A 14676-nucleotide genomic window follows, 5' to 3' on the forward strand; every position below is an offset into this window, starting at 1 on the left:
CTATGGAGGCTGAATGCATTTTATGAAGTTGCTTTGGACAAAGGCATCTGCCAAATTAATATAATGTAATGTAATAAAAACATACTGTATGAATGGAACTTGGAGATTGTGTTTAGACTGCATAATGAATAAAGGAGTAGGGGAGAAACAGTGAAGTTTTTCTGATTACTTATCTCCATAAACAATTATTCCTATTCCAATCATTTCCCCTCCTAACTTTGTCTTCTCTCTCACTTGCTTTACACCTTCCTGTTGGGTTTACATCCTCTCCTTCCACTCAACTAAATCTTCCTGTCATCCCACTTACCCTCCCCTGACCTCTTCCCTCTTCATCTGTGGACTTTCTCCCTTCCTCATCCCTCATCAACTCTCGTTCTCTATGTCCCTCCCTGCGTTCTTTTAAAGCCACGTCCCTCTGTCCTTCCTCCAGCTCCACTCATCAGAGGTCACTGTTGTTGTTTTTTTAGATTCCTGTTAGCGTGCCCATTTATATGCATGTGTATGTGTGTGAACGTGAGTGTATCCCACTCTTCGTTAGCCCATTTTTGTGTTTACCTTTTAGCACCCAGGGTAATCATATTGTCACAGCCTATTTCAGGGTGCCCACTCAACATCTTTCTATCCACTTGTCTGCCTCACTTGTATTTTTCCACCCCTCTCTTTTGCTCTTTACTCCACTTTGATTTGTTCTCCCCTTTCCGAATTTACCTGTCTGTCTTTCTCTATCCTCTTTTCTATTCTGCTTGTTGTTTGCCTCTCTCCATTTTTCTCCATCTTTCATTCCTTCCTCTCTCTCTTTTTCACTTGCACTCCTCCCCTTTCGCTTTCTCTCCCTCTTTCTTCCCTAAAGTTCTGCAGCCCAGCTGGCATGGTTTTCTAGTGGTGTAGTAAAATATAAATATAATAAGGACGTTTTTGAGCTGGTGAATCCATTCTGAGCAGAGAAACATCACCACAGAGCCCACATATGTGGCACACACTCAGGAGAGAGAGAGAGAGAGAGAGAGAGAGAGAGAGAGAGGGGAAAAGATCCTTCAGTTGACATGGAGAGAGTACAGCAGGAGCACTGACTGCATTATTGTTGGCATTACCCAGCTACTGGACTTGTTATTAGGACACTTCATACAAATTTGACTCAAGTCTTTGTCAACAATCTTCAAACAAGTCTTCAATCCTTTGAGTCCCACTCAGCCCTCAAAAGTCTTATTTTAAGACTAGTCTTTTGATGGAACTTTTGAAAAACTACGCGTGTAATTAATAAATATGCCAAAAAGTGCAATTATGAGGAAGTTCAATGACTCGCTGGGATAGAAATCTAATTTCTGAGTTGCAGCTGCATTTAGATATCAGAACTCAATCATGGTTAGCAAAACACATTTCTCTTCTTTTCTTTTCAAATCAAACTGTTTATTTGTTCGATAAGGCCCAAATATTTATACTAAATGTTGTATGTGTTTCAACAGTATACACAGATTTGTGTGTGTTTGACAACCTATGGCTGTGGCTACCTGCGGGCTTGTGTATTCCTATGTGTATGCGTGTGTGCTTCTGTCTCTCCGTCCATTTGTGTTTAGTGTCAGAGCACAGTGTACTTCAGTCCCCTGGGCAACTCTTTGTTTGCTTTAGCCATGCGGTGGCTAGCCTATCCCGCTAACTCTAAGACACATTTAGCCTGTGCTCCACTTTTATATATCACTCTGCTTTTATTTTTCTTCTGTCTGCTCTCTGACCAAACATGCTGCACTGAACTGGCCTTTAGCAAGACTAGTATCAGTGCCACTCTCAACCATTGATAGACAGTTTTGGTCATTGTGGTTTTCACTGGCTGCTGTGTTAGCTCCAGCTTAGCTCCTAAACTGCTTGCACAGGCGAAGTGGCACTCCCAGCCAAAAATGTATGTTGAAATTTGAGAATGCTATAGTTAAGTGCAGCATAAAGTTGTATCTCCTTGTCTTGGAAGATTAAGGCTTACAAGGTTTCAGACAGAACCACTCTGATGCCTAGAAGCCTTGTCTATAAAAAAAACTTATGTGTTAGGTGTTTATTGTGGTCTGGGGTTGGACGCTGGAGTGTGTGGAAGGACAGAAGGAGGAGGAGAAGGAGGAAGAGGGATGGTGGTTTTAGCCACCAGCTGTTGTTACCTTGAGCATAACGTCCTTTAACCCCCATTGCAGCGAATCACCACAAGCCACAAACACGCTAGCTTCCACTGACTGCAAAACAACTGAAACTAACTTGTTTACCAGCTAATGTGCCATGTATTCACTCTCTCTTACTCATTCAACCTCTCTTCCAAATTTCTCTTTCTTTTATCAACTCCTCAATTCACATCTTGCACCCTCATTTCCTGGTATGTTCTCTTCAACGCCTTTGTACAATTTTCTCACTGTCTCTCATTATCTCTCTGTCTGTCTGTATCATCCTTTTTCACATGCTCCCCATTGCATTCTCTTCATCTCCTTCTTAGCATTTCCTTTCATCTGTCTTCATCCTTTTGCCCCACTCAGAGCCTTTGTTGGTTAGGGCCCCGGGTAAGCGTGGGTAACCCCGATGCCCATGTAAAGGCCCTAAGCTGTGGACTCATAGAGCCCCAGTGCCAGTAGATGAAAGCTGAGTGAGATTGGCACCCATCTCCCTCTGTCCTGCCACAGTGGCCTCTTATTTCACAGAGAAAATTAATAACTTTAACAAACATCAATGAGCGAGGGCCTGATGTTTGGTTGGCTTGTCGGCTGGCCTGGTGTATGTGTGTGTATCTGTTAGCATGTGAGTGTGTACTGCGCACATATGCCTGGATATGTGTGTTTTTGCTTGTATGCCTGCACGTGTGTGTGTGTGTGTGTGTGTGTGTGTGTGTGTGTGTGTGTGTGTGTGTGTGTGTGTGTGTGTGTATGTGTGTGTGTGTGTGTGTGTGTGAGTTTGAGCTCATACCTTACAGTATGCAAACCACTGCTGTACTGCAGAAATAGGCTAAGAGAAATAGTGTAAGACAGAGAACTTGACAGGTTGATGAATACTAACAGAAAAATGTTTTTTGGGGGTGTGTGAAGTTTTAAGCTCCACTCTGGTTTGGTCTGATCAGATTGTTGTCTGCTTGAAAGGCCATGGTGTCCTTTCTTGAGGCATGGAGGGACTGACAGACGGATGGATGAAGGAAGGGATGGATGGATAGATGGGAGAATGTGACCACTTCTGAAGCATTGTCGACAGCCACGCTGAATAGGCAGCGGGCCTGCCTGGAGCCACGCCCGTATTTATGATCTTCAAAGGAAGGATGACACACACACACACACACACACACACACACACACACACACACACACAGACGCACAGCCACAATGTTGATAGTTACAGGAAAACATATGCTTGTGCAAACGTGGGTACATACAAATTTACATATATACTGTAGATTTCTGCTCACGCATGCACACAGACAAACGTTTTTACACATGTAAAATGTAAGATTTTCTCATCAAAGTTTTGGCAAGGAAGCAAAAAAAGCCAAAGTTTATTGGACGATATGCTCTACCACCTGAGGCACTGCTACCCATTGATCTGCAAGGCAACATTTTAGCTGTAAGATCTTACAAATAGTTGTCGACGACCATGACCACACTATTCCAATACATGTAATGGTGTGGGACTTATGTGACACTTCTCTATGAATTAACAAGTATCCCCCATATCCCGTATCACTAAAAAACAGAGAACACAAGGGGAGAAATTGCCCTTTTACAATGAGGTGATACTTCGTTATCAGAGCATTTCCACCTTACAAAGCTAGAAACATTAGTAGAACACTGACATCTCTATACAACTTTTGATTTCTTTAACTGGCTTGTATGTTTCAAACCAGGAAAGTTCTAATGAATTTACATAAGTCTCACTTGATGTTCTATTTTAGCTAAAAGGCAAACACAGCTATAGATGGCTGTTTACTGTGTGTGAATCCCTCTCTTTGCTTTTCACTGTTCCATCAAGAGACATGAAAAGCAGTGGTGCAGCAGAAATACTTTATGGTGTTTACACTCACAAATAATAAAACATAAATTGTGGAAACCCTCTGCCTTGTACAGTTCAGTTCATTCAAAGGAGCCTACCCTGAGAAACAGAGGTGAGACCACTGATTTTCTGCTGGCAAATATTTGAAGAGCTAATTTGGAGGGGTTGGGTTTGCTGGTTTTAAACTATGTGTATGTGTGTGTGTGTGTGTGTGTGTGTGTGTGTGTGTGTGTGCGTGCGTGCATGCGTGCTTGCATGTGTGTGTGTGTGTGTGTGTGTGTGTGTGTGTGTATGTGTGTGTGCTTGTGTGTGCAGCAGCTGAGGAGACAGACAGCCAACAAAAATTAAAGATGCAATTTGTCAAGTTTTTGAAACTGGTATAAAGTTAATTAATCTAGACCAGGGGTCTTCAATGTTTTTTTATGCCAAGGACCCCTAACCTGAAAGAGAGACAGGGACCCCTTACTACATATATTGTATAAAATTTGTCTAAAATGGCCTAAAGCCTATATACCTTTCTATGGTGCCTACAATACTAAACTATTCAAATTATTATTATTTAAATATGCATCTATCATTATGTTTTAATGTCAAACATACATGTGGAAGGCACAGTGAATTCATGAGCTTACCTCTATCTGTGGATGTCTACCATAGTGGCTACCTTACAGGCCAGTAAGTGTATCATCAATGTTGTTGAGATTGTTGTTTTTTTACGAATGTGCTGATTTATCTTTTCATTTTCAGATTTAATGTTTCATAATTTAAAGGCCCCCCTTGCAATGACTCAAAAGGCCCCCTAGGGGTCACGGACCCCCTGTTGAAGATCTAGTCAATTAATTGGGACAATTATTTGGCACTGCTGTAAGTCAGCAGTCATTCCGGCAGTCAGCCAATCATAGTTTTAGTTAGTCAGTCCGTCAGTCAGTTAGTTATTCAGCTAAGCAATGCTTCAGCCACTCCACCTGCCAAACATCCAGGAAATTAGGCTGTCTCACAGCTACTAAATTACCTCATTAATACATAGTCAAGCAAACACTAGCCAGCCAATCAACCAAAGACCCTTGATCTTATTTAATATTGGAATGCAGCTGGGGAAAAAAACGTTAGTGGCTGTATACTCCAGGAAATTGATTGGTTTAATTGATTGTGATTGCCTGCCTGTTGTTTACAGGCTAAAAAAAAAAACAACAACAAAAAACAAGGTTGTCAGCATGCAGAGCTGTCAAGGGCACAGACGGACAAAGACAACAACTGAAAGTGGCAGCTATAAAGGGCAAAGCGTGTGTTTGCTGCTTGCCTGCCTGCAAGCAGAGTGTGGACAGGACTCTCCAGTGCGCCCTGTGCCCAGGAGGGGCGGGGTGGGTGGCAGAGTAGGGACAGAGGGGGAGAGGGAGAGAGGAGAGAGGAGGGCAGGACTGGCAGGGTGCGGTCTGAAGTGGCAACAGATCGCTTTGGATCACTCAAATCCCTTCAATTCAACTGGAAAGCTGCAGCTTGTTGCACGCCGGTCGCATATGGAGTGGAGACGCTTTCAATCCAGAGAAAGCACCAACCAAACAGCGGGCAAAAGTGGCTGTTGTTGTGACAGTTTCCCAGAGCAAAAGAAAGAGAGGGAGAGAAACCACAACACTGCAACTTGAATATCAGTCACCGCTCTCTCTCTTTAACTCTCTCACCCACCATATCGACTTTGAACCTGTTTGTTTAAATACACGGACTTTACAGCCTGCACACTTACTGTTGATTCTGCAAGGCGGAGGGAGCGAAGTTTCTCAATTTGGGTCAGTTTTTTGGAGCTGCTAAACATTTTTTGGTGTCCTCATGGTGCCTGGAGCTGCCGAGGTGAGCTTCTTTTATCCGAGTTTTTCGGACGTGATGTTGCGACTGTCACGGACGATAGATTCGGGAACTGAGCCGGGGAGGTACTGAAGACATCTCTCTCCCCCGGGAGAGTCCTCCCTCCCCCCGGGGCGATGCGGATCTCCTTCCTCCTTCTCACCGCCTCTCTGTGTGCCTTGGTCCTCCTCCTCGCACCTGCCTCGGAGGGCTGCGGGCCGGGGAGGGGGTACGGCAAGAGGCGGCTCCCGAAGAAGCTCATCCCGCTTGCTTACAAGCAATTCAGCCCCAACGTCGCCGAGAAGACCCTGGGAGCCAGCGGGAGACCCGAGGGCAAAATAACGCGCAACTCCGAGCGCTTTAAAGAACTGACGCCGAATTACAACACAGATATTATTTTCAAAGATGAGGAGGACACGGGCGCCGACAGGCTCATGACCCAGGTAATGAAGGGAGGTTAATGGGAGGGCATGGATGCAAAACAGATGCGCAAATATGGACAATTGTTCTTGACTGCTTGATAATTGGCATTGTACTGTCCATTGGCTACTATTACAGGAATCACTTCAGACTATATTAGCCACACTGTTGGATCCAATTGCCTCCTAAATGTTTGCTGTTAGTTAAATGTTTAAACCAAAATGATTGATTTCATTGACTCTCGGCCCCTCGTTTCACCTCTGGATTTTGCTGTCTGACATTCCTAGCTGCTGATATTGCCTTGAAGTATTGCTTCCACTCCCAAACTAAGCCTTATTTTGTTGAATAGTCTCAATCTTCGTCAATCTGTGCAATGTTCCATCAGACAAATGGAGGTGCGTAAAACCACTTATTAAAGGGTTAAACCAAAGTGTATGCAGGATACATTTAATCAACCAATACAGTAGCCTAATCTTAATCTTAGTTCTACATCATGGCCTTAATGTATATTTGGCCCACAAAGAAGGCACACTCACCCATATGTAATTGTAGTGGCTCCTTTACACATAGAGAGCCCAATCTCTGCCCAACCTTTTTATTTTTTTGTAAATTTGGTGATGTGCAAAACAAATAGCATTAATTAATTCATTAATCAATTCATTCAATGGTTGACAATAACCACATTGACAATTCATTGCTTAAAATCAGATTCATTACATTTGAGCAAATAGCTCTCCAGATCTGCTGAGAGGCATCTTGACCTCAAGCCTTATGTAAGTCACTGGAACACTGTTAAATCATCCAAAGCAAGCACAGATTGTTTGTACTTTGACCATTCCCTGGACACAATGAGTTATTGTCTACATTTCTTTGTATGTGTTTTGAGTCTGTGTTAGTTAAGAGGTGCGCTCGTCACTTTTGCCTAATGGGCATCTCGCTTTTTAGTCACTCTCTTGCTCTCCTTCTCTGGGCTATGCTGTTCCTCTTTCTGTCGTCCTCTCATTCCAACTTTACTGTCCCCGCCTTAATGTGATGACACTGATGTCTCTGACTATCTGCTTCACCAGACACACCCACACACTCACTGTCTGCATTGTATATGTGTATTTTTTTTCTCTGAACTTTGGTTGATCTTTCTCTATCGCAAGCTACACTCTCAGCATTATTAGGACCTCATTGTGTATTTGTATTGTTTGTTCCTAACAGCCTGCCTTACTTTTCCCTTCCATGTACCTCTGTCTTAGCGTTGTAAAGACAAGTTAAACTCTCTGGCCATCTCTGTGATGAACATGTGGCCAGGTGTTAAGCTGAGAGTGACCGAGGGTTGGGATGAGGATGGTCATCATTCAGAGGACTCGCTGCACTATGAGGGACGTGCTGTCGACATCACCACCTCAGACAGGTATGCAATACAGCATATTATGTGATGTAATCAGGCCAGACATAAAGCAGACAACATTTAAACTGCTTATAGTCAGTTAACACACCACAAGTCACTCGGTGAGTGAACCTATCAGTAATGTGATGAGTAAACCAATTAGTCAGCAATATTTATTTTTGCTGACTCAAATATGGACTTAACATGTTTAAATTCATGTTTGAGCCTGGGGCCAAATTCCTCCTGAAATTACAATATTTGAAATGTATTATACATACAAATAAATGTATTGGTATCAGTGGAAAAAATGAATGTGCACGTGTTGAAAAAGTATGCAATCAATCTGATTGAATCACATTTGGAGTTTAAAATATATTTTTCTTCTTTTCTTCTTTTTCTTATAGGGACAAAAATAAGTACGCCATGTTGGCCCGGCTGGCTGTCGAAGCTGGATTTGACTGGGTCTACTACGAGTCCAAAGGCCACATTCACTGTAGTGTCAAGTCAGGTAAGAGACGGATGTCTGTGTGTGTGTGTGTGTGTGTGTGTGTGTGTATTTGTATTTTCTTGTGTTTGTGGCCAGCTGTCATTACCACTAATGAGGTTGATGCCTTTGTTGGTGATTCACTAACGGTTTACCTTGCCTTTCAGTGACACTATCATCAATCTGTGTGTGTGTGTGTGTGTGTGTGTGTGTGTGTGTCTGCGTGCATGCGTGTGTGTGTGTGTATGTGTGTGTGTGTGTGTGTGTGTGTGTGTGTGTGTGTGTGTGTGTGTGTGTGTGTTTGGCCTATTGGGAGCCAATCAAAGCAGGGTGGTGCACCTGTGCTCTTTACTGTATTCAGTCTCTCTTCTTGATCTCATCGTAAAGTCAGCATTCTTTATGATCATAGAATATATAGCCGCATGATGTGCAGATAGTAAGTGTAAAACGGGCATTTTTGACATGGAGGTAGGTGTTGCTATGTTTAATGGTGGGCCAATGCAATAGCTAATATTACATATGCAATAAATAACATTCACAGTGTATTTAAAGTGACATCTGACTCTCCTTTCTGCATTCCTATGATAGAGCGTTTAATCTTTTTCTTGTTTTATTGTGAATCAGATACAGTCCTTACACAAACAATACTTGAGCGCATTCCACCTCAAGCCATTCTAACTTTTGAGACATTTTAGAAACCCATTTACCAATGTCTGGTACCACCAGTTATTTGATGCCAAACTACATTCTAGCAGTTCATTGAGGTTAGTAAGCTGTGAGATGATTAACTCTCCCTTTGTTTTACTGTTGCTTTTCCTTCAGCAGGTTTCTCTCAGATCTCTTATCTGAGTCTTATCACCTCCCGGTCACAGTCTCCTTCTCTGCAGCCTCTGGCTTACAGACACACACACCTTGGACAAATATTTGGCTGCCTTAAGACTGCTTTAACACAACTCTCCCCCACACACACACACACACACACACACACACACACACACACACACACACACACACACACACACATACTGATTTTGCCTTCAGTAGCCTTCATGCTTGCTTCCATTTTCTCCACTTTTCCAAATTAGCAAAATTCATTGTTAGGAATCAAGCTCATTACAATGTGCCACTGCTCTTTACTTGTGTGGAACCATTGAGAGTGGGCATGTGACTCAGTTTAAAACACAAACTGTGCTGTAATCCAAACAATATCTCGACCCAGGTCTGAGTGTGTACTTTCCTGTTTCTCTGACCTCAGGCCGTGCTCTGCCTGTGGTAATACAATCAGCTGGTTATCCATTAGCTCTTGCTGTCTACCTTTTCTTGCTACCTTGTCTCACTGCGTCTTAAAGGGCCACTTTAATCAGACATACTTTAACAAGATCAAATGCACATCCTGTGGCATCTTGGGCAGCCTAAATGAATGACAATTTCCTGACAGATAAGAAGCAGACATGCTTTCCTAATAATGTATTGTATTACTAATATTAAGTGTCATACTTATGTCATCATGCCAAATTGGGTTTGACAAATTAAGTACTGTAGCAAAATAGACATACATGGCATAGCAAAGTGAGGGGGAAAACTCCTTTATATTAACATTATATGAAAAATAGCAGGAGGAAAGCTACTTTTTGCCAATTGTTGTTAAAACACATTCCCACCAAGTATTTGATCAGCCTCAGAAAAACAGTACTCCATAGGAAACTATATAATGGATTTTAAGGCCTTAGTATTGCAGAATACTTAGAGGGCCACCCAAACCTGTCAAATGAGGATTAGAGATTTCAAAGAAATCACTACTGTAATATACAATAGTTTAGAAAATCAAGTTATCAACTGTGGATGGGGTTAGAAATCCTTATCTGCTGGTAAAAAAACAATGGTTCTGTGTGTGTGTGTGTGTATTTACATGTGTGTGTGTGTGTGTGTGTGTGTGTGTGTGTGTGTGTGTGTGTGTGTGTGTGTGTGTGTGTGTGTGTGTGCGTGTGTGTTTGTTATTCAGTTGTAAGAATAAGTAGAGAGCCAGAGGCAGACAGAAAAGACAAAGTTGAGTCACATTATATACATATGATAACAATCTCCCGCTGATCTGCTGAGATAAAGTTGTCCTTGAGTCAGTGTCAAAGTCTCGCCTGTTTTATAGATCGCTCAGTGACCTAGATCAGTCTGCAGATGCAGCCACTGTTAAAGGCGAAGTGCTGCTGTGCTTTTGCTCTACTCTTGAGATAAAACTGTATTCTTCTCTCCTTATGTTTTGACTCCTTAACCTTGTATCGTTACCAAAAAATAATGCAATAATAAAAACTAAGATAAAATAATCAAATTTCTCTTTATTTCATCTCTTCAGAACATTCTGTGGCAGCCAAAACCGGTGGCTGTTTCCCTGGTAATGCTCAGGTTATCCTTGAGGGCGGGGCTACTAAACAGATGCGAGACCTTCACCCTGGCGAGCACGTCTTGGCCTCTTCAATGACAGATGGTCACGGGCCCCTTCTCTACAGCCCGGTCTTATCCTTTCTGGACCATCAGCCCAACGTCACAAAGATCTTCTACATCATTGGCACCAACACAGGACTTAATATTACTCTCACAGCTGCTCACTTGATCTTTGTCACAGTCTGCACTGGTGGGCTGAGTGAGTCAAAGTGGGAGAAGACACTCAAAGAGCCACTTTTGGGCTCCATACGGGAGGGCAGGCCTAGCTGGGAAGCAGGTCTGAGGACAGTTTTTGCCAGTGAGGTTCAGCCAGGACAGTGCGTACTTACGTCACAAGGGAAAACAGGGTCACGGGCAACACTTTCAGTTGTGACCTTTGTAGAAGAACAGAGGAGCACCGGGCTGTATGCCCCACTAACACAGCATGGCTCCATAGTGGTGAATGGTGTGCTGGCATCCTGCTATGCTGCTGTGGACAATCACCATTTGGCCCACTGGGTCCTGGCCCCACTGAGGTTCTTCTACAGCCTGATGGGACCCTCAGAACCGCAGACCGACGGCCTGCACTGGTACCCTTGGCTTCTACAGAGGCTGGGGCAAATGCTGTTGGACGCTGGACACTTCCACCCCTGGGGGATTGAGCAAGGACATAGGCAGGAGCCACAGAGACTTGTTTCACACTGATGACTTCATTCACCTACCTGTATTCAGGAGCACCAAAGCACAGATTGAGGGACCACCAAAGACAATTGATTTTATACTGAAGATTTGTTTTTACCTTACTTGCCTGCGTTTGCTGTACTTCAACAAACTCCTTTTTGTAGCACATGTAAAATTGTGCAAAAGACAAACAGAAGACACTGGGAGCATTAGTTTTATACTTTTGGTAATTTCAATTGTATTCCTTCCAGAAGATTTAGAGGATTAGAAAGACAACCAAAGACATTTTTCTGTCAGTGTTTGACAGGATATTAAACTTAAATGACAACAGAAATATTTACATAAGTATCTCCCATGTTCAATTTAAGAGTTGAACGTCTATGTCAATATTTGCAGTTCCACTCAGAGCACCTCAGAGATAAAAAAAACAAACAGGGACTGTGGTCCGAAATATCTTTCATTTAAAAAACAAAAAAAGTAGGAAGTAAGACAACCACATTTCATCATTCTTTGTACTGTATTTACTGTAATCTGTCAACATTTGTGCAGCCTGAGATCACGCTGGGGCTTACTGATATAGTTAGAGGAAATTTAAACATGTGACTAAACTTGGTGTGATTTGAAGCTCGATATGTACAAAGGTATTTATACAGTTAAGTAATGTTAATAAGAAAAGAAAGATAACAAAGCAGTAGCAATTTGTTAGTGTTGCATTATAGCTTCACATCTGAAAAGGGCTTTGGAATGATGATGGACACTGTGTTTATACTTAAGTACTGATGCAAAACAGCTGCATGGGGTTATAACAGCCACGCTGTCAATCTGTTTATTCAAGTACGTCATCTGCTTTCAGTCAACTTGATTGTCTCAGACTGATTCATATGGTTCATATATACTGTACATCTTCATGTTTTTATCAGTTACTTTATTTAAAAGGTGTGTTTTTTTGTATTTTGCATTGTTTCAGGTTTTCAATTTTCAGGTCAGTAGTATCTAGTTAAGGTATACACACATCTATGTATACACAACACTCAGGCTGTATTCAACTACTGTATTAAGCACCAGCTATGCATCATATTAAATAACAGATAGAAAATCTCTTTATCTTGAATAGAAAGTTACTTGATAGCTCTCCTTTGCATGGTCTTTTTTATATTTCATCTATCATCCAAGACTTAAGACCTAGATTCGCAGAGGTACAGACATTTTCGTTTTTAACACTATGGGAAGCAGTTGTGATAGGTGGCTGAATGAATATGGATAAACGTGTAGTTGATATTGCCCAAAGTGTTCTTCCAGTCGTCACTGTAGACTCAAACTTCGCAAGTATCGAGAAACTCCAAGGCGTTATTCTATATGCCTTCTTAAAGATTTGTCACATATGTATATTAAGCTATTGTTGGAGAGACTATCTAAAGATCTATTTTTAGAAAATAATGTAAACTATTGTTATTTTCGTCAACTATGTGCATACAATTTGTATTTGAAACATAAAGTTGTTGTTTTTAAACCCAAACTACTCTGTGATTTTTTGGTAACAACAAATTGAGATCATATGCCATACATTACTAATCACTATAGTACTAATATCTACTGTTTACTCTATGTAATAAAGTCCCTTTTTATTTACATCATGCTTGTTCTGATAGAGAGGCCCTGGCTTTTTTTATTCAGAAATATCAATAAGGGCTAGCATATGGGTTTTAAACATTTGCTGATAATCATGTTACATGTTGATCCATAAGCAGCCATAAAAGTGAGTGATCGCTGTAAATGGTGATGCATCACAACAGCTGGAACAATGTGAATGCAGCATGAATAGCTGTGGTTACAGGGTGGGCTGCTGGTTGGTTTCAGTACCACGGACAGCAGCACACAGCAACCGCTCCTCTTTCCTCCTCATGATGCCTGCATGCTTTTTTCAGGATGTAGAGTTAGTTCTGCTGGATGCTTCTGTACTTGCAAAAAAGACATCAATACAGCAAAATCCGCAGATGAACAGAATTCAGCAAATCAAAAAAGACACTTTTTGTTTTTCTTAGTCAACAATCAAAGTAGACTACACACAAGAACCACAAAAGATCAGTAAAGAAAAAGAGATTCTACGTAATCTTTATTATTATTGGTCATTTAGGTACAGGAAAAACCTTTTTGTCATATCCCATAGCTCATCACAGGAGACACTGTCATCCATATAGATGAATAGAGAACCAGACCCAGGTGAAACATACGGTATGTTTGAAAATAAAAAAATATGAAAGTGATTGGTTCATCTAAATATGCAAGTGATGTTCTCACGTGAGGCTTTTTTCAAATACGTATGAAAAAACCATGCACATTTCAAGTGTTTAAAATACTGAAAACCATTGCAAAACATTTGTCCATCTGAGTCTGGTGGTTTGAAGTGTTTCTCTCTGTGTCCTGTCTCCATGTAATCATGTTTAAATCTGTTTGGACCACGATACCCCGGCAACATTTTGAGGCAAGGCTAATGGACAACCAGCAATTATAATCAGGACTGATTTGAGAGGGAATGGTGGAAAAATATGCCATATATAGCTGCCCACCATCCCTTTTACTAAGAAAATAAAAAATAATAAAAAATAAATAAATCTGCCTGTTTCAGCTGCCTCAAAAGTCACCCAAGTATCATTGTCTTAAATTAAGGGTGTTCACATAACAACACATGGGAAGTCAGCATGCTCACAGTAACTCACACACAGATATGAATGTCTTTATAGAATATGAATAGTATCTGTCATCACAGCTTGGCAAAATTACACTTATACACAACCAATGCACAATAACACCTGGAACCATAATACCAGCCAGTGGGAAAAGACGTTTGAGTTGTCTTTGTCCAGTCAGAAAAAAACTTCCTGTAAAACGAACAACCTCATCCCCTGGTAGGTGGTGGTGATATCGTCCAATAACAATAGCCTATAGATAAATAATTGATGCTTCCAAACAACCCGTAAACACACACACATACAATCGCACACAACCATTTTCTCGCACAATTATTACATGTTAATAACATCATGAGAAATGTGTATCTCTTCTGAGTCAGTGACTGAATAAATGAGATAAATTAACTACCTACAGTAAGCGGCTATGTTGAGAGCAGTAAACCTGACAGAAGTACAAAACACTCCATAACATCCTACAGTAAGTTGGCAATTATGTTGACATAGTTACATTAGGCTATATGTAGTCATTGCTTGGCAGCATACAAAAATAAAAGAAGTTGCTCTGGTGCATAATCTGAATCATCTGCATTTGAGTTGTCTCTATGCAAACGGAAGGAATTGTTTTCGGCACATTTTTCAAAAAACGAATGAGGCTGGCTCAGTTATTATATATTTGATTAGCATTGAGGTGTAACCAAATCTGCCTAACTATTATACTACCAGTAGCAGCGTCTCATTGTTGTAGTTTGGTAGCTAGCTTTTTAACT

The 14676-nt window shown here is 41.4% G+C and overlaps 1 protein-coding gene across 1 annotated transcript; it reads left to right on the forward strand.

The window, feature by feature from the left end:
* The first annotated feature begins 5428 nt into the window (after positions 1-5428).
* Positions 5429-12729, forward strand: LOC116049927 (indian hedgehog B protein-like). Its single transcript, XM_031299977.2, has 4 exons — positions 5429-6284; positions 7506-7663; positions 8044-8147; positions 10471-12729. The coding sequence occupies exons 1-4, from the start codon at positions 5979-5981 to the stop codon at positions 11241-11243; spliced, it is 1341 nt and encodes a 446-aa protein (XP_031155837.1). The 5' UTR covers positions 5429-5978; the 3' UTR covers positions 11244-12729.
* Positions 12730-14676: the final 1947 nt, after the last annotated feature.

Source organism: Sander lucioperca, chromosome 8 (assembly GCF_008315115.2).
Source record: "Sander lucioperca isolate FBNREF2018 chromosome 8, SLUC_FBN_1.2, whole genome shotgun sequence".
Taxonomy (NCBI): Eukaryota; Metazoa; Chordata; class Actinopteri; order Perciformes; family Percidae; genus Sander; species Sander lucioperca.